Source organism: Lacerta agilis, chromosome 9 (assembly GCF_009819535.1).
Source record: "Lacerta agilis isolate rLacAgi1 chromosome 9, rLacAgi1.pri, whole genome shotgun sequence".
Classification (NCBI taxonomy): Eukaryota; Metazoa; Chordata; class Lepidosauria; order Squamata; family Lacertidae; genus Lacerta; species Lacerta agilis.
The window spans coordinates 70,153,483-70,175,469 of NC_046320.1; the positions used below are offsets into that span (position 1 = coordinate 70,153,483).

The 21,987-nt window shown below is 46.9% G+C and overlaps 1 protein-coding gene across 1 annotated transcript in view; it reads left to right on the plus strand.

The window, feature by feature from the left end:
• The first annotated feature begins 9,766 nt into the window (after positions 1–9,766).
• The window catches only part of FBXO41 (F-box protein 41), a 68,153-nt gene continuing 55,932 nt past the window's right edge, over positions 9,767–21,987 (plus strand). The window contains exon 1 of the mRNA XM_033161028.1: positions 9,767–10,770. Within this exon, the coding sequence (XP_033016919.1) occupies positions 10,025–10,770 (746 nt within the window). The 5' untranslated portion in view covers positions 9,767–10,024. The remainder of the gene's footprint in view (positions 10,771–21,987) is intronic.

A 21,987-nucleotide genomic window follows, 5' to 3' on the forward strand; every position in this document is an offset into this window, starting at 1 on the left:
GGTCTGAGAAGTAGCTCCCAGGCTCAAGTTCTGAATGCAGAAATTCACATTAGCCAAACTAATGGTTGCTGCAAATGAGAAGAAGTGAAGGATTTCGAGTGCTTCGTTTGTTTGGAAGGCTCTGCATGGTGATTAGCAGCCATAAGGATTGGTTCTGCCCCAACCCCACACACCTTTCCCTCTCCAATAAGTGGAGAATCAAGGATATACAACACTCCTCTGTAATACTAAAAGAACAGAATGCAGACAAATCTCTACTTCGGGGGAAAGGCAATTGGTGGGGGAAGTCTTGATAGAGGTGTGTAAAATCATGCACGATGTAGAGGAGGTGGAGGAACAAAAGTTTTCCTCCCCCATAGAATTGTAGAGTTGGAAGGGACCCCAGCGGTCATCTAGTCCAACCCCCTCCAAGGCAGGAATCTCAGCTAAAGCATCCATGACAGACGGCCATCTAACCTCTGCTCTAAAACCTCCAAGGAAGGGGAGTCGCAACATTTGGGAGTGTTTTCTCTTTTGTGCAACCTCCTCTGGTGACCGCTTTCATTGCATCCCATAAGAGGGGGGTTGTTATATTGTCTACATCACTTTCCTTGAAGTAGTTTTGGAGAGTTATTGTGAGCCTCTCTTTAATTTGTTTGTTTGTGGTTAAGGTGGGGCTGAAGGACCATGATGGGGTGGTTTGCGTTCCCTCTCCTATTTTAATAGTGACTTCTACCGGGGCGTGATCTGTGATTGTGATGTTGCCTATGTTTGTTGATTCCACTGAAGGGATCAGTCCCTGTGTGAGTAGAATGCTGTCCAGTCTGGACACTGTACCATGGCGTCTGGATTGGAATGTATGGCTGGTGTCTCCTGGGTTTTGCTCACATAGATTTCATAGAGGCCCCTGTTTTTTTTTAACATTTTTAGTAGCTTGTAAGCATCTCTGTTTCTTGGGGGGGTTGAGGAAGGTTGTCCATGGGGTTGTAGGGTGAGTGTTTTTTAGGGATATGCCTCTCATATTTAGGTTGAGGTCACCTCCTAGGATCGCTTCCCCTTCAGAGAAGGAGAGGAACTTCCTTAGTGTCTTTTGGAAGAATTCAAGTTGTTTTGAGTTTGGGGCATATATAGAGCCAATTGTCAATTTAATTTTGCCATCTAATGCCCCTTTAATGAAGATGAGAGAGCCGCAACATTAGATCTCATGGACATTCAAGGATGCTGAGTGCCAGGAGAGTCAGGACAGATATAAGGAAGTTCTCCTTCAGGCAGCACACAGTTAAACTATGGAACTCCCTGCCACAGGAAGCAGTGATGGCCAACAACTTGGGTGGCTGTAAAACAGGAATAGACAAATTCATGATGGAGGAGGAGAGGGCTATTGATGGCTACTAGCCATGTCCTATGCGCTGCCTCCTCCACAGTGGGAGCAGCGATGCTTCTCAACACCAGTTGCTGGAAGCCACAGGAGGGGAGAGGGCTGCTCTTGGGTTCGAATCCTGCTTGCTGGTCTTCAACAGGCATTCGGTTGGCCGCTGTGAGAACAGGATACTAGACTAGATGGACCACTGGCCTGATCCAGTGGGTCTCCTTCCGTTCTTATGCTCATACTGCCCTCCCGGCTGAGGTCACACAGTGTGTTTTTATCAGGCACGTTTTACCCAGGAATTCGCTCTTTTTGCTAACATTGCTGGATCTCTTGGCATCTCTGTAGCTCTTGCCGATACACCCAACAAGCTGCAGCGCCCAGAATTAAAGTGTTGCTCCAGATTTTGTCAAAAACCACCCATCCTTGGTCTCTACAACACGTGTGTAGGTTGGTTGTAGTTTTACCTGACTACAGGATACAACATCCTAATTTTTTGCATTCAGTTATATAAGCTATAGTGGCACGCGGGTGGCGCTGTGGTCTAAACCACAGAGCCTAGGGCTTGCTGATCAGAAGGTTGGTGGTTTGCTTAATACACAACAGTTTGAATCCCCGCGACGGGGTTAGCTCCCGTTGCTTGGTCCACCTAGCAGTTCGAAAGCACGTCAAAGTGCAAGTAGATAAATAGGTACCACTCTGGCAGGAAAGTAAACGGCGTTTCCGTGCGCTGCTCTGGTTCGCCAGAAGTGGCTTAGTCATGCTGGCCACATGACCTGGAAGCTGTACGCCGGCTCCCTCGGCCTGTAAAGCGAGATGAGTGCCACAACCCCAGAGTCGTCCGCGACTGGACCTAATGGTCAGGGGTCCCTTTACCTATATAAGCTATACTGCAGGACTTCCTGGTTATATCCTGATGGATGTAATATTGGTAGCTGGAATTTTCTTGACTTCCCTTGGGGTTTTATGGGTTGTTTTCCGTCCTGAAATTGAGCTGTTCTTTTTAAAGTCCAGTACAAACAGATCACTTAATTTATAACAGACCTTTTGCAGTCCATCGCTTCTTTAACTATCAATGTCTCAAAGCTTGTGGTTTCCTTAAGTGGGCGTGAAGATCTTGCAGCATGATTAAAACGGTGATTAAATATTGAAATAGCGGGTGACAGAGCTGCCTGTTTTTCTTTTCTTTTTTTTTAAAGGAAAGCAAACCCGTGAACGGCATATTTCAGGAAGCCAGTTTGAAAACCCTGACTACCGTAGGTTGTGGATAAACTAAGGGAAACAAGGGCGGAATTTCTTTAAAATGAAGCCAAGTTTGTGCTTCAACCCACCCTGAAAGAAAGAGAGAGGAATGAAATGCAAAGGGTTTTCATTGATCCAGGGCCTGTCAACAGGAGAGCTATGGGCAGGGCAGAACAGGGATCGGCAGTTTGTTGCCCCGGTCGTAGAATCATAGAATCATATTGTTGGAAGAGACCACAAGGGCCATCCAGTCCAACCCCCTGCCAAGCAGGAAACACCATCAAAGCATTCCTGACAGATGGCTGTCAAGCCTCCGCTTAAAGACCTCCAAAGAAGGAGACTCCACCACACTCCTTGGTAGCAAGTTCCACTGCCGAACAGCTCTCACTGTCAGGAAGTTCTTCCTAATGTTTAGGTGGAATCTTCTTTCTTGCAGTTTGAATCCATTGCCCCGTGTCCGCTTCTATGGAGCAACAGAAAACAACCTTTCCCCCTCCTCTATATGACATCCTTTTATATATTTGAACATGGCTATCATATCACCCCTTAACCTTCTCTTCTCCAGGCTAAACATACCCAGCTCCCTAAGCCGTTCCTCATAAGGCATCGTTTCCAGGCCTTGGACCATTTTGGTTGCCCTCCTCTGGACACGTTCCAGCTTGTCAGTATCCTTGAACTGTGGTGCCCAGAACTGGACACAGTATTCCAGGTGAGGTCTGACCAGAGCAGAATACAGTGGTACTATTTCCTCCCTTGATCTAGACGCTATACTCCTATTGATGTAGTCGTGATGAATTGCACTCCATCCCACCACTCAGGGCTAGGCTGAGCCTGGGGGGGGGGGGCATGCAGTGAGACAGGGGGACTCGGTTGCACTGTGGGGCTGAAGCTCAGACTACACACCCCACTGCCTGCAACAGGATTCCTGAATGTTGGAAGATTCAGGACAGATAAAAGGAAGCGCAGCGCAGTTGAACTAGGAACTTGCTGCTGCAAGATGGCCACCCACCTAGATGGGTTGGATTAGATAAATTCATGGGGGCTATTGATGGCTAAGGGACGCAGGTGGCACTGTGGGTTAAACCACAGAGCCTAGGGCTTGTCGATCAGAAGGTCGGTGGTTCAAATCCCCGCGACGGGGTGAGCTCCCGTTGCTCGGTCCCAGCTCCTGCCAACCTAGCACTTGGAAAGCACGTCAAGGTGCAAGTAGATAAATAGGTACCGCTCTGGCGGGAAAGTAAACGGCATTTCCGTGCGCTGCTCTGGTTCGCCAGAAGCAGCTTAGTCATGCCTGAAGGAGCGTCTCCACCCCCATTGTTCTGCCCGGACACTGAGGTCCTGCACCGAGGGCCTTCTGGCGGTCCCCTCGCTGCGAGAAGCAAAATTACAGGGAACCAGGCAGAGGGCCTTCTCGGTAGTGGCACCCGCCCTGTGGAACGCCCTCCCACCAAATGTCAAAGAGAAAACCAACTACCAGACTTTTAGGAGACACCTGAACGCAGCCCTGTTTAGGGAAGCTTTTAATGTTTAATAGATTATTGTATTTTAACATTCTGTTTTTTTATTATACAAACTTACAAACACATACACATAAAACACTTGCACATAAATCACACTTACATATAAAACACACACACGATTACACATTAACAGAACACTATACCAATACATAGGGACCCAGGTGGCGCTGTGGGTTAAACCACAGAGTCTAGGCTAGGGCTTGCTGATCAGAAGGTCAGTGGTTCGAATCCCTGCCACGGGGTGAGCTCCCATTGCTCGGTCCCAGCTCCTGCCCACCTAGCAGTTCGAAAGCACATCAAAGTGCAAGTAGATAAATAGGGACCTCTCCAGCGGGAAGGTAAACGGCGTTTCCGTGCGCTGCTCTGGTTCGCCAGAAAGCGGCTTTGTCATGCTGGCCACATGACCTGGAAGCTGTCTGCGGACAAACGCCGGCTCCCTTGGCCTATAAAGCGAGATGAGCGCCGCAACCCCAGAGTCGGACACGACTGGACCTGATGGTCAGGGGTCCCTTTACCTTTACCTTTATACCAATACATATACATATACAAAAATGCTTCTACATCTTCCAAACTCATTTTTGACAAAATATATTTTTATTACACTGTTTATTTTAAAAAATATAAACTTTTTCTTTCTAGCCTTCCATTTACCACAGTAAGGCTAAGTTATTAAATGATCTTTTTTCTTTAACTTCATTAAATTATACATGAGGGTTGTTCACCATAAATAAAGTTATGACACCAACCTCATTTACCTCGTCTTTTATGTCATCATGATTTTAATTTTGTAAGTCCTTTTATTACTATGCAAGTTTCAAAAATAACAGGGGTTATTCCAAAGCTAAAACTGTGTTGGTGTTGCGTCTTTTTTTTTTTAGGTATTGCAAAAAGTGGTTCCATTCCTCAACGAATTTTTCCCTTGGATTATCTTTTATCTTTTCTGAGAGATACGCAAGCTCTGTGTATTCTAAAATTTTGTGTAACCATTCCTTTTTTGCTATTTTGTATTTTAACATTCTGTTGGAAGCCGCCCAGAGTGGCTGGGGAAACCCAGCCAGATGGGCAGGGTATAAATAAATTATTATTATTATTATTATTATTATTATTATTATTATTATTATTAAAGCCACTGTGAGAACAGGATGCTGGAATAGATGGGACACTAGCCTGGTCCAGCACACTCTAACAGATTGAGGTTGAATCCTGACAAGACAGAAGTACTGTTTTTGGGGGACAGGAGGCGGGTGGGTATGGGGGACTCCCTGGTCCTGAATGGGGTAACTGTGCCCCTGAAGGACCAGGTGCGCAGCCTGGGAGTCATTTTGGACTCACAGCTGTCCATGGAAGCGCAGGTTAATTCTGTATCCAGGGCGGCTGTCTACCAGCTCCATCTGGTACGCAGGCTGAGACCCTACCTGCCCGCAGACTGTCTTGCCAGAGTGGTGCATGCTCTGGTTATCTCCCGCTTGGACTACTGCAATGCGCTCTACGTGGGGCTACCTTTGAAGGTGACCCGGAAACTGCAATTAATCCAGAATGCGGCAGCTAGACTGGTGACTGGGAGTGGCCACCGGGACCACATAACACCGGTCCTGAGAGATCTACATTGGTTCCCAGTACGTTTCCGAGCACAATTCAAAGTGTTGGTGTTGACCTTTAAAGCCCTAAACGGCCTCGGTCCTGTATACCTGAAGGAGCGTCTCCACCCCCATCATTCAGCCCGGACACTGAGATCCAGCGCCGAGGGCCTTCTGGCGGTTCCCTCCCTGCGAGAAGCAAAGCTACAGGGAACCAGGCAGAGGGCCTTCTCGGTAGTGGCGGCCGCCCTGTGGAACGCCCTCCCATCACAGGTCAAGGAAATAAACAACTACCTGACATTCAGAAAATACCTGAAGGCAGCCCTGTTTAGGGAAGTTTTTAATTTGTGACTTTGTATTGTATTTTAGTATTTATTGGAGGCCGCCCAGAGTAGCCAGGGAGACCCGGCCAGATGGGCGGGGTATAAATTATTATTATTATTATTATTATGGCCACTGTGAGAACAGGATGCTGGACTAGATGGGACACTGGCCTGGTCCAGCACACTCTTCTTATATCCAGTGCAGCTTGCCTGCTATTTCCAGGGATATTTAGAAACAAACAGGCAGGAATAATGATTGATCCGGGATGTATGCTTGACAGGCTTACCTTGCGACGGAGGCCGGCTCAGCTGCCTGAGGTCTGGGAAGGAAAGGGCTTGCAGATTTCACTTGGCACCCTCCCTTCGTCCCTCTTTGCCATTCCTGTCAGGTTCCTCAGCTCACAGGTCAGCGCTGATAATCCTGCTTACTTTGACAGCAACAGGGAGAAGATCTGGCCTTACTGTATGCCACCTGGGAGAGGCAGGCTCTTATGTTTACTGCCTTGGCTTTGCAGTAATTGCATTGTGGTTTTATGCAGGGAGCTCGTTCCGTTCTGCTTTTCCCAGTTAAGGATGGAGAAGAAATTTGCTTGAGTTCAGGTTTTCATGGGGGACCTGCCTCGATCTCACGTTGGGAAGCGATATGCAAACTGACACACAGGCATTCTTTCAAAAGAGCACTTCCCTGAATTTTGTAACGCTGCTCTCCAACAAAATGGGGGGGGAATAAATGTTAGGGGAAAGCATTCTCACGCTGAATGCATTTGCGAAAACGTCGTATGATGCGTGTTATATGTGGAGAAAGCATGGCAAACATGTGAAGGCCAGGCATGCAGAAACGTGTAGATTAGGAGAAAATTGCACTAGAACGCAGGCGAATGTTCATAAGGTCTAAAAAGTAATTCGCAAGAACTGAACGGAAGATTGGGAAGACCAGAAAGGGAGGGGGGAAAGAAACTTCCAGATTTGTCCAGCTAGCCAGTTCCAGAGTTAAACTACGGAATTCCCTCCCACAAGAGGCAGAGATGGTCACTAACCTAGATGGCTTCAAAGAGAATTAGACACATTCGCGGGAGGAGAGAAGGCTATTGATGCCTGCCAGTGAGGAGGGATCCGCCCTGCAATTGCTGTCGGAGGCAGCAATGTTTTGGAAACCAAAGGACAGGAGAGTGTTTCTTATGTTGTCAGGCCCTGTTTGAGGGTTTCCCTCTGTGGGCCACAGGTAAGAAGAGGCTGCTGGTCTAGGCGGGCCATTGGCTTGGGTTGCCATATTTCAAAAAGCCAAAATCCAGGGGGGGAAATCTGCCAAAATCTACACTACTGACATGGGTTTGCCATACGTCTGGATTCTTCCAGACATTTCTGCGATTTCTGCGCGGACACTGTATCTGACGGTCGAATCCTGGCTACGTCTGGGGAAATTCCTGACGTATGGCAACCCTACCACGGGCCTCATCCAGCAGACTCCCCTGATCTTCCCGGGATCCAACATTGTCAGGCATGGAGAGTCCTCCCCTCCCTTCGGCAACTTCACAGATAAGAATTAACGAGCAGTTAATAGATTCATAGTCCTTTTATTACAGCAGGATGTTGCGAGGACAAATACACAGCTCTCTGCAAGTAGGGCAGTTGGCTACTTTAAATCCTCCTCCCTCCCTATGAATCCTTTGCTCTCTGATACATTCGGAGCACCGGGTCCGAGGGGAGAGGGGGTCCCCCATGCTCAACTAGCTGCCCCCTCCCTTCTGGTTCTGTTGTCATTATCTCAAAACTGGGTAACTCCTCCTTAAGCTCCAGTTACAGGTAGGTAGCCGTGTTGGTCTGCCATAGTCAAAACAAAATTAAAAAATTATTTAAAAAAATCCTTCCAGTAGCACCTTAGAGACCAACTAAGTTTGTTCTTGGTATGAGCTTTCATGTGCATGCACACTTCTTCTGCACTTGGTACATGGCATGAGCTTTCATGTGCATGCACACTTCTTCTGCACTTGGTACATGGTATGAGCTTTCGTGTGCATGCACACTTCTGCCCTTGGTACATGGTATGAGCTTTCGTGTGCATGCACACTTCTTCTGCCCTTGGTACATGGTATGAGCTTTCGTGTGCATGCACACTTCTTCTGCACTTGGTACATGGCATGAGCTTTCGTGTGCATGCACACTTCTTCTGCCCTTGGTACATGGCATGAGCTTTCGTGTGCATGCACACTTCTTCTGCACTTGGTACATGGCATGAGCTTTCATGTGCATGCACACTTCTTCTGCACTTGGTACATGGTATGAGCTTTCGTGTGCATGCACACTTCTTCTGCCCTTGGTACATGGTATGAGCTTTCGTGTGCATGCACACTTCTTCTGCACTTGGTACATGGTATGAGCTTTCGTGTGCATGCACACTTCTTCTGCCCTTGGTACATGGTATGAGCTTTCGTGTGCATGCACACTTCTTCTGCACTTGGTACATGGTATGAGCTTTCGTGTGCATGCACACTTCTTCTGCCCTTGGTACATGGTATGAGCTTTCGTGTGCATGCACACTTCTTCTGCACTTGGTACATGGTATGAGCTTTCGTGTGCATGCACACTTCTTCTGCCCTTGGTACATGGTATGAGCTTTCGTGTGCATGCACACTTCTTCTGCACTTGGTACATGGTATGAGCTTTCGTGTGCATGCACACTTCTTCTGCACTTGGTACATGGTATGAGCTTTCGTGTGCATGCACACTTCTTCTGCACTTGGTACATGGTATGAGCTTTCGTGTGCATGCACACTTCTTCTGCCCTTGGTACATGGTATGAGCTTTCGTGTGCATGCACACTTCTTCTGCACTTGGTACGAGCTTTCGTGTGCATGCACACTTCTTCTGCACTTGGTACATGGTATGAGCTTTCGTGTGCATGCACACTTCTTCTGCACTTGGTACATGGTATGAGCTTTCGTGTGCATGCACACTTCTTCTGCACTTGGTACATGGTATGAGCTTTCATGTGCATGCACACTTCTTCTGCACTTGGTACGAGCTTTCGTGTGCATGCACACTTCTTCATGCACATGAAAGCTCATACCAAGTACAAACTTAGTTGGTCTATAAGGTTCCTTAAGCTGTTCAGCTTCTCTCTCTCTCTCTCCTTCTGAAGACGCTGTGGACAAGGGGGGAGAGAAGCTGGTCTGCCATAGAATTCATTCCCCAATCCTCATCTTCAGACCATAGATCCACAGTTGGCAAAGGCGGGTGAGGAGAGGATAGTCTCTCTTTATTTTTATTTTAAAAAAATACTTTTTATTCATTTTATAAGAAAAAACAAACAAAACAAAAACAAAAACAAAACACAAATAATTATTATACAATCTTGACATTATTTTTTCTGACATCTTAGGGTGACTTCCCCGATCCCTTCCTTCTGAATTTCATTTTTAATCCTCATTGGCAGTTTCATAATTTAACAAATCAAATCATAATTATTTACCTATAACATTCTAATTGTATTACCTACACCCTTCATCGTTACCGAAAGCATATAACAGCTTCCTTAGGGGATATAAAAAAAGTCTAGATGTTACTATATTTTTTCAAATAAATGTTGAATTTCTTCCAATCTTCCTGCACTGTCTCCTCACCTTGGCCGCGTAGTCTCCCAGTCAGTTCGGCGAGTTCCATAAATGGGGAGAGGATAGTCTCAGGAGACTCAGGGCGGGAAACAAGGACCCCGATTCCCAGCAAATGCTGACTTTCTTCTCTCTTCCAGTGCTCCCCGCTGTGCCCGATGTTGACCAGACCTCCTGCGGCCTCTCTGGGTCACCCGCTGGGATTCTCGCCCTCCACGCCTTTGCCAGCCTACCCCTAACCAGCAATGACCTTGTGGAACTGGGCCCCCGCCCCACCGCGCCCCCTCCCTCGCTGCTACCCCTGCCCCGCTCCTCCTGCTGCCCGCATGCCTGCACCATGACAGGGGCCAGGCAGCTGGATTCCTGCGGAGGAGGGCTGCGTGGCCAGGAGCGTGGCTCGGGCTGAGGGATGGCCTCGCTGGACCTGCCCTACCGCTGTCCGCGTTGCGGGGAACACAAGCGATTCCGGAGCCTGTCCTCCCTGCGGGCTCACCTGGAGTACAACCACACCTACGAGACCCTCTATGTCCTCTCCAAAACCAACAGCATCTGCGATGCCACTGTTTTCCCCCTGGCGTCCGACACCACCCTCCTGACGCCCGCCGCCCGCCGGGACATCTTTGAGAGCACCTCCTTCCAGGGCAAGGAGCAGCGCTTCACCTGCGACCTCATCGCCACCGCCACCGCCGAGGAGCTGGACCCGTCGTCCTCGCCCGCCGCATCCCGCTACGTCCACGAGATCGAGATCCCACTGACCGAGATCTTTACCCGCAAGGCCATGACCTCGGCCACCACGCCTCCCGCCGCCGCGGCCGCTGCAGTGGCTGCTGTCGACGCGGCCTACGAGGAAGGCCTGACCCGCCTCAAGATACGGGCCTTTGAGAAGCTGGAGGTGGACAAGCGGCTGGAGAAGCTGACCGAGGAAGTGGAGCAGAAGATCGCCTCCCAAGTCGGCCGGCTCCAGGTGGAGCTGGACCGCAAGAGCTCGGAGCTGGAGAAGGCCAAGCAGGAGAGCATCCGGCTCAGCCGGGAGAAGCAGGAACTGGAGGAGAGGGCCGTGGAGCTGTCCCGCCAGGTGGACGTCAGCGTGGAGATGCTGGCCTCCCTCAAGCAGGACCTGGTGCAGAAGGAGCAGGAGCTGAGCCGCAAACAACAGTGAGTGACGGTTTCTGTGTGGTGTCAGGGGGTCTGCTGAAGCGGGGGGGAGGGGTGAACCTGAGGCCCATGGGCCTGATCCGCCTTCCTTCGCCCCATCTTCTGATTTTTCCAACAGTGGCAGAGAAAAATGGAAGTAGTGTTGAGGAAGGCAGATAGGTTTACACGCAGGAAGGGAAGGAGGGAGGGAGGGAGGGAGGGAGGGAGGGAGGAGTCATGGACTGGTTGGATGCAGAAGACTGGTGGGAAGAAACAGTTGGGGGACCACCAAGGGAAGAAGGCTCAGAGCACGGGGAAAGGTGGTCGGGTGACATTGAGTGGTCAGAGGGGGAGGACTGGGAAGAGGAGGTGTCAGAAGCTGAAGAGGTAACAGGGCTTAGTGAGCAGGGAGAGTCTGCGGCAGAGAGAAGTTTGGTATCAGAGGTAGAAGCTGAAACAGGAGAGGAGAAGGAGTAGGGCCCTAAGCTATAGCTTGTTTAACTTCTACAGTGGTGCCTCGCAAGACGAAATTAATTCGTTCCGCAAGACAGCCATAGACGAATTCGTCTCGCGAGTCAACTAAAAACTCGCAAAACCCTTTCGTTTTGTGAGTTTTTCGTTGTGCGAGGCATTCGTCTTGCGGGGTACCACTGTACATAAACCTGACACTGGCTGGCACGGAGGCTAAATGAGGGGGTTTGATTTTGATTTCTTTATTTTACTTACTTCTTAAAATTTAGCTGAATAGTAGGCCCAGTGGTCCTCGGTCAGAGAAAACAATTCCTCCTGGGCACCAGAGAGAGGAGTTTTAGCCAGCAACACTTACTGTGGAAGATAAGGAAGAGGAGGAAGGTCTGCCTTGGCATAGAATTGTAGAGCTGGAAGGGACCCCAAGGGTCATCTAGTCCAACCCCCTGCAATGCAGGAATCTCAGCTCAAGCATCCATGACAGACGGCCATCTAACCTCTGCTTGATTGCTGGGGGAGGGAAAGGTCTCTAGCATCTGAAACAGTTTGTAGGAAAATCTACAAACCTACTTTAAATCAAAGCAGAATATTGGATCATATTGCCATTTCCCCATGGTGTCAGAATCACAGGATGGGGCCAGATTCATAGTCTTTGGAGAGAAATGCCTTGGCATCACAAAGCCAGCATGAAACTCTCTTCCACTTTCTCTGAGCGGCAAAAGACTGCTCCTTCTTTTCAGCTAGAGCCTGCAGTACACCTGCACCGGAGTGCAGAAGGCAACCAGCTTTTCTTGGGGAAATCCTTTCAGGTGGCCTCCCTCTCAGAAACAGGCTACTTCACGAAGAAAGCAGATAATGTGGGAAGGCACACAGGGTTGGAATTAATATTTGCACGATCTTAAGTAGAAAGATATATGAGGAAATGGAGAATCAGAAGCAATAACCCCGCCTGAGAAAATATGGGCTGAAGTGTAATGATCCCAATGCGCTCTGAGTATCGCTCCTCTCTTGGGAATCAGCCGAAACAAACAGCCACCCCACGTTCTCTTAGATGGGATTATTGCACCTCGCTCTGAATTTTCGCCGTTATTTCCAGCTCGAGATTACTCAAATATTCATTCTGGCCCCGTTTGCTTTTTCAGGCTTTCTTCTCTTTGTGTGTGTGTGTGTGATTGGCATTGCAAAACTCATTTTTCTTTGAATCTGCAAAGAGTGAAGTCATTCTCAGATGTGGGCAAAAGACAAACACACACACACACACACACACACAAAAAAAAATTCCTCTGAACAATTCCTTCCGCGATCTTCCTTTGTCTTCACAACGCCTCTTAGTTTGGTATCATCTGTGGATGTAAGCACCCTGACATTGGTGTCTTTTCTGCCTTCTTTGAAAGCAGGCGTTAAATAAGACCAGACATTTCCTAGTCCCTCCCTAACTTTACCATTCCCCCATTCCGGATCTCTTCCTTTGTGGTCTATCGGCCAACATTTCCCCCAGGCAACAGCATGCGCACCCCCAGAGGCTTAAATTAATTTTTCAAGTTGGATTTCATGCGCCTTTTTGCTGCGATCAGAACAGATTAGATCCCCTTTCTTCCCAACCTCCCCACAACCCCATGGATGCGATTGATGCCAGATAGCACGAGGCATGCTTAGATAAGCAAGTCCTTTGCAGGAACTGGTCCAAGGCCTTATGAGGAACGGCTTAGGGAGCTGGGTATGTTTAGCCTGGAGAAGAGAAGGTTAAGGGGTGATATGATAGCCATGTTCAAATATATCAAAGGATGTCATATAGAGGAGGGTGAGAGGTTGTTTTCTGCTGCTCCAGAGAAGCGGACACGGGGCAATGGATTCAAACTAGAAGAAAGAAGATTCCACCTAAACATTAGGAAGAACTTCCTGACAGTGAGAGCTGTTTGGCGGTGGAATTTGCTGCCAAGGAGTGTGGTGGAGTCTCCTTCTTTGGAGGTCTTTAAGCGGAGGCTTGACAGCCATCTGTCAGGAATGGTTTGGTGGTGTTTCCTGCTTGGCAGGGGGTTGGACTGGATGGCCCTGGTGGTCTCTTCCAACTCTATGATTCTATGATTCTAACTCCCACCACAGTCACTTAAGCGCAAGAGTTAAATAATTGTGTCTATAGCAAAATCCATCTTGCCGTTTAGCCAACGAAAATGGGAGGGGGGGGTCCGGACCCAAAGTTACCCCATGCCTAGTGAGCGGCAGATGGTTGGCTATAGAAAAAGAATTCTGACCAACGGCGGAGGGGTCGGTGGGATTTATCTAAAGTTTTTTTCCTTTTCTTTTTTGAAATCTTTTTTTTTTTTTACAGTACAAAATTATATAAAAATAATTCAAATGCATATCCATATACAGAGATTTCTCCGAATCTCAGGACTTCCCCCCAGCCTCTCCCTGGAGTCTCATTTGAAACATTTGAAACTGCATCTTCTTCCAAACTCTTAACTATTATATCAATCCGTATTTTCCATGGTAATTGTTAGGCTACAAGTGAAATCAAAATCCTGGCAATGTTTCCATCTGCTTACGGTGGTCTCTTAAATAACTTAGAAATTTTCCCCATCCTTTTGTAAACTTTTTGTCCTCTTGGTTCCTGAGTTTTCCGCTCAGCTTGGCCACCAGCCATAGCCCATCAGCTTGGCTTGCCATTCCTCTCTGGTAGGAAGCCCCTTGCAGATATTTTGGACTCCCAGCCAGCGTGGCTGTTGTGCCTGAGGATGCTGAGAACTGTAGCCCAAAACATTTAGGCAGGAGGGAAAGGCAATGTTCTTTGTCAAGGTGGGCAATGCGCGGCATGTTGTGGCATCATTCCCTCGTTGGCTGTTCCTGCTGCGCTTGGGACAGGACGGTCTGGATTTCTGCCTGCGGCTAAGTGGCGTCCAGGATGGAACCATTTGCTTTTCTTTGGGAGGGTGTGGGAGCAGCTGAGAAGTAGAAGAAGAGTTTGGATTTGATATCCCGCTTTATCACTACCCGAAGGAGTCTCAAAGCGGCTCACATTCTCCTTTCCCTTCCTCCCCCACAACAAACGCTCTGTGGGGTGAGTGGGGCTGAGAGACTTCAAAGAAGTGTGACTAGCCCAAGGTCACCCAGCAGCTGCATGTGGAGGAGTGGGGACACGAACCCGGTTCACCAGATTACGAGTCTACCGCTCTTAACCACTACACCACTCTGGCTCTTGTGCCAATTGCCTCAAGATTTCGTTGTGGGCACCACGTAAACAAACAGGAGCCCTCACGTGAGCGCCGTGCTGCAGTGCAGGGAGAATGAGTTGCCAGAATAAGGATGCTCAGGAGCTGTTGTTGTCCAACTGGGCACGGGCTGCCCCAAAGTGGACCGCGAGGCCCACGAGCGAATTGTGGGGGCCCCGTGTGTGAGTTGCCAAGCCGGAAGTGCCCCCCCCCCCCGGTGTCTTAGGTTCCTCACCTGTTGAGGGTGCTTTGAGAAGACACGTTGCGAGTGCCGGAGGAAAGGGGTTTTCTCTTCCAGATCATGGGTTTGAACCCCAAAGCGACATGCTTATATCAGTTGCCGCCCTGTTTAAAAATGGCAGGAAATTTGTTGCTTCTGGGAAACGTCGTCTTGAACTTGTGACCCCCAAGGCAGCTTTGCCATTTCAGCATAGTCCATCAGCTTGGTTTGCCATTCTTCTGGGTGATATGATAGCCATGTTCAAATATATCAAAGGATGTCATAGAGAGGAGGGTGAAAGGTTAGTTTTCTGCTGCTCCAGAAAAGCGGACACGGGGCAATGGATTCAAACTACAAGAAAGAAGATTCCACCTAAACATTAGGAAGAACTTCCTGACAGTGAGAGCTGTTGGACAGTGGAATTTGCTGCCAAGGAGTGTGGTGGAGTCTCCTTCTTTGGAGGTCTTCAAGCAGAGGCTTGACAGCCATCTGTCAGGAATGCTTTGATGGTGTTTCCTGCTTGGCAGGGGGTTGGACTGGATGGCCCTTGGGGTCTCTTCCAACTCTAGGATTCTATGATTCTGCCTCCCCAGCTTTCAGGATGCTGAACTCAGACCCTCCAAGTGCCCCCATTTTCCAGGGACAGTCCCAGATTTACAGAAGATGCCCCAGTTTCTGATTTGATCCTGGAATGCCCCGTTTTTCCTTGCGGCATCTCTATTTTCATCGGAGAAATGCTGGAGGGTATGGAGTCATCTGACTCCAGAGCCATCTGCAGGCAACCTTGTAGAGGGAAGGTTTTTTTTAATGTTTAATGTTTTAATGTTTTAGTATATTTTTATATATGCTGAATGCCAGGGCAACCCAGTCAGATGGGAATAATAATAATAATAATAATGGAATAGAACGTCCCTATTTTCATCGGAGAAATGTTGGAGGGTGTGTGAACTAAGAGCACAATGGCAATTCTCTCGCTCGCTCTCCATCAGGAAAATTCACGGCTCCGCTCCCTGTGCAGGGAACTATTCTCCCAAACAGCAAATATGTGCTTTTGATATCAAGGGAGACAAAACATCATAGATATTCACACAGCATCCTTTTTCTGCAAGAGACGGTTTCTTCCTTCCCCTCTCGCCCTTGCGGTGCAACTGCTGCAAAGGAGCCGAGCGTCTCTCTGCTGCCGTTCCAACAGATCAGGAAGGATCAGGCCCCCAGGGAGGCAGTCTGAATATTCAAGAGAACGGGACGGCTGCCTGAGAGCCTCTTCCTGTTTAGAAACAGCTCCCTCTGGTAACACCCACTTCCCTGATCTTTACTTAAAACGGGCATTTGCATGGAGATGGGCTCTGCACCTTGCTCTCAATTAAATTCACGCTGCAGGTTCCCACCATCACAGCGTCAAGGAAACGTTCGGAAATGTTCAGAGTTGAAAGGGCTGTTTGGCAGGAAGCGAGACTTTCTTCCTTGTGAGATTTTTGACACCCGCCGCACTGTTTGCAAAAGTTGGTTTTGATTTTATTTATTTATTTTTAGTAAAAAAAAAATACTTGTTTTTATTTGAAAGGGGAACAGGCTGCCTTTATGAGCAAAATTGCACCTTTCTTCCGTCTCATGTTTCCGGCACAACTGTCTTTCTCCTAGCCAATCCCAACCACGGGATGACTATGATAGGGTTCCCGGGGACAGTCCCCAGATTTGCAAATCTGTCCCTGGACAAATTCCGTCCCCGTAAGGTCCCCAGATTTGCTAATCTGTCCCCGGGAAACGTGATAGCGGCAGCCTCAGCAGGCCAGAGCCAGCCTGGTAGCGCAGTTGGCTCTGGCTGGCTTCAGGAGCGTGCATTTATGTTTCACAGGGTGCAAAAGAAGGGCTTTGCACCTTGCCTGGCAGAGAAACCGCGCGCCTTGTGCCCCTCCTGGGCAACGCCCGCCCGCGACTCCCGAGCCTCCCCCAATCTGTCAAAACCAGAGGTCTCCAAACTACAGTCCGCGGGCTGGATACGGCCCAAGGGACTTAATTATCCAGCCCACAGCGACCGCTGCCGCCCGCTGCCGCCACCCGCTCTTACCGGCGCGGTGCGGCTGCCAACTTCCGGGTCGGAGGACCACCGGAAATAGCTTATGCGCATGCACAATCGTCATTTCCGGTGCACATCCGGGTCAGAGGAGTCCTGTGTGCATGCGCACAAGATATTTCCGGTGCTCCTCTGACCCGGAAGTGCGCCGGAAATAGCGTGTGCGCATGCGTATGGCCAAGGCCCGGTAAGTTTGCCAACCCCTGGTCAAAACAAAGGGGGAAGGGGGCAGATCATCGGGGAAGGCTCGGGATATGCATGTGTGCTTGGGCACAGGGTTTTTGTCTCTCCATCCCCACTACTGACTCCCTGTTGCTACTCAGCTTTCCCCCCCCAAAAAAAAGTGTCCCGGGATTCATTGAAAAAAATGTGATAATTGTCTAAATTACTCTGTTTGAGACCTGGAGACCCTATGTCAGTTTCCGTATCAGGACATCTGGGTCTTTTAGTTCCTCTCATTACTGGATTATTTTTAGATCAGTGAGGCCAATCTTCTGGGTAGAATGCTAGGGTTCCAAGTCACAATCTAATTCGGTCTTGAGTGGTCTGCAGCAAAGGTTGTGAGATAATAAGAGATACATGAAAGTCAGGAGGAATTTAAGGCTGAGTCCAATTAGGGCACTCCTTTGAAGTAATTCTTCCTCTCCTTCTCGCTCAGTTTGTTGAAAATAATTTGGAGGTTTCGGGGGTCGAAGGACTTAGAAGTGGTGAAGGAGTTTGTGGGTTGACAGCTTTGAGAGTTAAAAGCCTTAAGTTATTAAAAGTTAGAGTTAAAAGAAGTTAAGGTTAAAGTCCTTAAAAGTTCTTGGAATGAGTTGACGCGAGGAGTCAACAGGAAGCCCGGGCGGGAATGCCAGGTAGGTTACTTAACTTCATTAAGATTAATTCATGGCGGACAAGGAGGACAAAGCAAAAAAGATGGCGACGAGGGTCTGAAAAAGCTGAGCTTCCACCAAGAAGAAGGAAGTAACAGAGACAAAGAGCGGAAGCAAGCTAGAGAAAGGAGGACACTGGTGGACTGGAAATAAAGAACACAGCGACACCCACTGGACAGAGAAGGAAAGACAACTGGAAAATAATTTGAAAGCGAAAAGAGGGACATCTGGTGGCTGGGAAAAAGAACGCGAAATGTCTTATGGAACCAGGAAACAGACTGGAATTGCAGGTCAACAACAACAAAGAAGAAACTCAGGTTTGGAGCAGGAAATGGACTTAAGAGAACTCATTGTGAGCCTGAAGGGGGACATTGGGGAAATGAAAAAAGATCTGGATGAAAAAATTAATACAATCGATGGGAAATTAGAAAATTTAGAGACTACAATGAAAAAAAATGAAAAGGAAAATGAAGAAATAAAGGAGAAATTATCAGAAGTCCTGGAAGGAATGAAGGAGACAGATAAAAAAGTGCAAGAATTAAAGAACAAGAATCAGCAAATGGAAGAGATGGTGAAAAAAGCCAGTAAAGAACAAAGAGAATACAGAAAAGAAATAGATAGACTGAAAAAGGAGCTGGAAGAACAAAAAGCAATCCAGGAAGCCACTGCGGATGCTCTTTCAATGATACAGATGCAGATTAAAGAGAAGACCTTGAGATTTAGAAACATCCCAGAGGAGGAGAAGGAAGATATATGGAAGAAAATGATTGACATTTTAGCAAAGTGGTTGCATCTGCAAGAAAAAGATATAATTGAACAGACAGAGAAAATCTTCAGGGTGAATTCAAGAAAAGCTAAAATGAACAAATGGCCAGCAGATTGCATTATCGAATTCACATCGAGTTGGATGAGAGATAAAATTCTTCAAACAAAGAGCAAGAACAAATTAATGATTGACGAAAAAGAAATAATAATTATGAAAGAGGTCCCACCGAGGCTGAGAAAAAAGAGACAGCAATTCCAATTTTTAACAAAAGCGCTAAGGACAAAATCAATATCCTTTAGATGGGAATATCCAGTGGGGATGTCCTTCAACTTTAAAGGAAAAAGAAGACGATTTGAGACATTTGAGGAAGCAGACATATTCTGGAGGAAATATCGTGATGAGCTGGGAGGAGGAAAAGGCGAAGGAAGAATAGAGGAAAGGAAAAAGGGAGAACTATCGGAGGAGGAAGAAGAAGTCCAGCAAAGGGTGGAAGGATAAAGAACTATAACAGGGGTAACAACCAGACCAATAACAAATATAAACTCATTTCTTTCACTTACACAGAAACCTGAAAGCCTTTCAATTGACCTTTAAAGAAAAAGAAAAAAAGGAAATATTCTTTTTCCTTTTTTTAATTAATAAAGAATGAAATTCAAATTGTTATCATGGAATGTAAATGGTTTAAATAATAGGAGGAAAAGACAGAAAATAGAACGCATCTTAGATAAACAAAAGTGGGATTTAATATGTCTGCAAGAGACTCATGTTAATAGGAAACATAAAAGAATACTGGTCAAACCAAAGCTAGGGGAGGAGTTCATCTCATCTGATGTAAGGAAAAGGAGGGGGGTTGTAATATATGTTAAAAGCAAGTATGAACCCAAATCATTATATGTAGATGAAGAAGGGAGGATAGTGATTATTAAAATAATATTAGAAGGAGAATCAATTGTAGTTGTTGGAATTTACGGGCCAAACAACGGGAAATCTGAGTTTTACGCCAAAGTAAGATCTCTGCTAATGGAATATATGGACATGAATATTATTCTGCTGGGGGATTTGAACGGAGTAATGGAACCGGAATTAGATAGATTGCAGAAAGGGACGGGGAGAAATGATGGGAAGTTACCAAAAAGCTTTGTGGAAATGGTGAAAATTCTTGATTTGGTTGATATATGGAGAGACAAACACCCTGTTGAAAAAGAATTTACTTACTTCTCAGAACCCAACGATTCTCATAGTAGAATCGATGGAATATGGGTAACCAAAGACATGACAATAAATACAGAGAAAGCAGAAATACTACCCAAAACACTTACTGACCATAACCCAGTATCATTAATACTTAAAGAAAAAGAGGAGAAAAGGAGCAAAAGGTGGAGAATGAATGTTTTTTTGCTAAAAAATCAAGGTGTAATCCAGGGAGCTAAAAGACTGATGAAAGAATATTTTGAAAACAACTGGAAGAAAGGGATAAATGGACTTCCGGTAGAGCTGCGGACATCGCTGGATGCGCGGAAAACCCTCCTGGGCTTCCGAGCGTCCCGTGGGGGGGAAGGGGGAATCCGCAAAGGCTATGCGGTTCCCAGCGCTTCAAGGGGGGCTACCTTGAAGCTCAGATACCCAGCGGCGCCTCATAGGACCCTCAACTGGCAGGGGCTCCAGGAAAAAGAAGAAGAGGAGCCTCTCGGAAGGGAGAGTGTGTCTTGGGCGCTAAGGGAGAAATCGCACCCCGCGGAAACGCGAAGTCTCAGGCATCCGATGGGAAGCAGCCTACCTCCAGGGAAATAAATACGTTCCCCGAGAAAAGCGACCCCGAAAACATCTAAGGGGAAAGGGGATCGAAGAGATAAGCAAGGCGGACAAAGGAACCCCCTCCAGCTCTGGTGTGAAAATGGCGCTCAGCGGGTCGTTGCAAGACGAACGAAACGAAACGTTCCTGTAGAGTGTGAGTAAGACGCTAATTTTTACCCCCCCCCCATCCACATCTAGTCGGGGGAGGAGAGGCAAGTCTTGAAAATAAATTAAAACATCGGAGGGTAAAAAAGAGGACCCTGTGCTCTCTTTGGGACTGGACTTGAAAAGAGGGAAAAAGCTGTATAAGAAAGATCGGCGGACAGAATAAGGCACAATATCGCCATTCTGTTACATTTCCTAAGAGACTGAGTTAACCGGGCGACATCCGAAGGAGATATACGTTTGGGGGCAGCTTATAATAAGGCTGTCCACTACGGATCTGTGTTTTGAGGATTCCTGAGCTGACTCTTTTATTCTCCCCCCTCGTTTTTCCTCTTCCTGACTGTTTCTTTTTTAAACGGGATCTGCCTGGTCTGGAGAGAAAGAGGAGAAGGAGCTGATTTTGCCTTGTCACGATCGGCGTGGTGGAGTTTGGGCTTGCGCTGAATTTTTGAACGTACTTTCTCTCAGTGAAACATCAAAGGAAACTTTGTAACTTTTTTTTGACAGATCTGAAACATCTGCTCCAGGGGGGAACTTGAAGCTTCCTCTCACCATAATTGAGAACTTTTTTCCTTTGCCTTTTTTGGGGCTCTTCTTTTTTTTTTCATTTTTTTTTTCTCTCAATTTTTGGGGTAGGGGAGGGGGAGGGTTTCCCTTTGGCATTTTTCTTTCCCTTTGCAGGTACGAAGCTAACGTGGAGGACAGAGGAGATCGTCTGAATCCAACTGACGTGAGGAGAAAGAGAAATAAGGACTGGACTGGGAAGGATATAAAATAACCAGAAGGACTGAAGCTGAGAGGAGAACGAAGACAAAGACAAAGGAAACGAAAGTGAAAGTGGTGGAGTTAATGGACTGAGTATATCTTAGACTGTATTTAGTGTGTAAGAGAGTGACATCTAGAGGACATAGAAATAATTGTAATACTTGAAGTTTAGAATTTTGAAGTGTTATAGTAACAAACTGGGGCTTCAAGTAATAGACAAAGTATTAAATTATTTTAGGATAAATAAAATGAAAGGAGTAAAGGGGAATGTCACCCCAGCAGAAAGAAGATCCTCTAAACAGGAGGAAGGCAAAGAGTGGGAAGGGTTGCTCTCAGAAATAAAAAAAGAATTAAGGCAGAGTGAACAAAATATAGAAAACAAGATAGGGGATCTAAAGGAGGCAATTGATCAGAAAATAGAGAAAGTAGTAGGAGAATTATCAGGCCAAATAAAAGACCTCTCAGTGAAGTCAAAAACAATTGAAGATTCTGTCAAGAAAGCAAACAAAGAAATTAAACAAGCTAAGAAAGAAACAGAAAAAGTGAGAGATGAAGTAGCAGATCTAAACAAGATCCAAGAAGACATTCTAGACAAGATAGCACTTTTAGAACTAAGACAAAAACAATTAAACATAAAATTCAGAGGAATACCAGTGGAACCAAATGAAAACATTAGAGAAAGATTAATAAAAGAACTGGCAAAATGGTTAGACAGGAAGGAGGAAGATATAGACCACTCCATCACGAATGCCTTCAGAATCAGTGTCAAATCAGCCAAAGCAAGAGCGAAGAAGCTCCCAGGAGATTGTTTAGTAATATGTAACTCGATGGATATAAGAAATGAAATACTGAGAGTTAGTCATACACAAAAATTGATAATCGGAGGAAGGGAAATTTTAGTG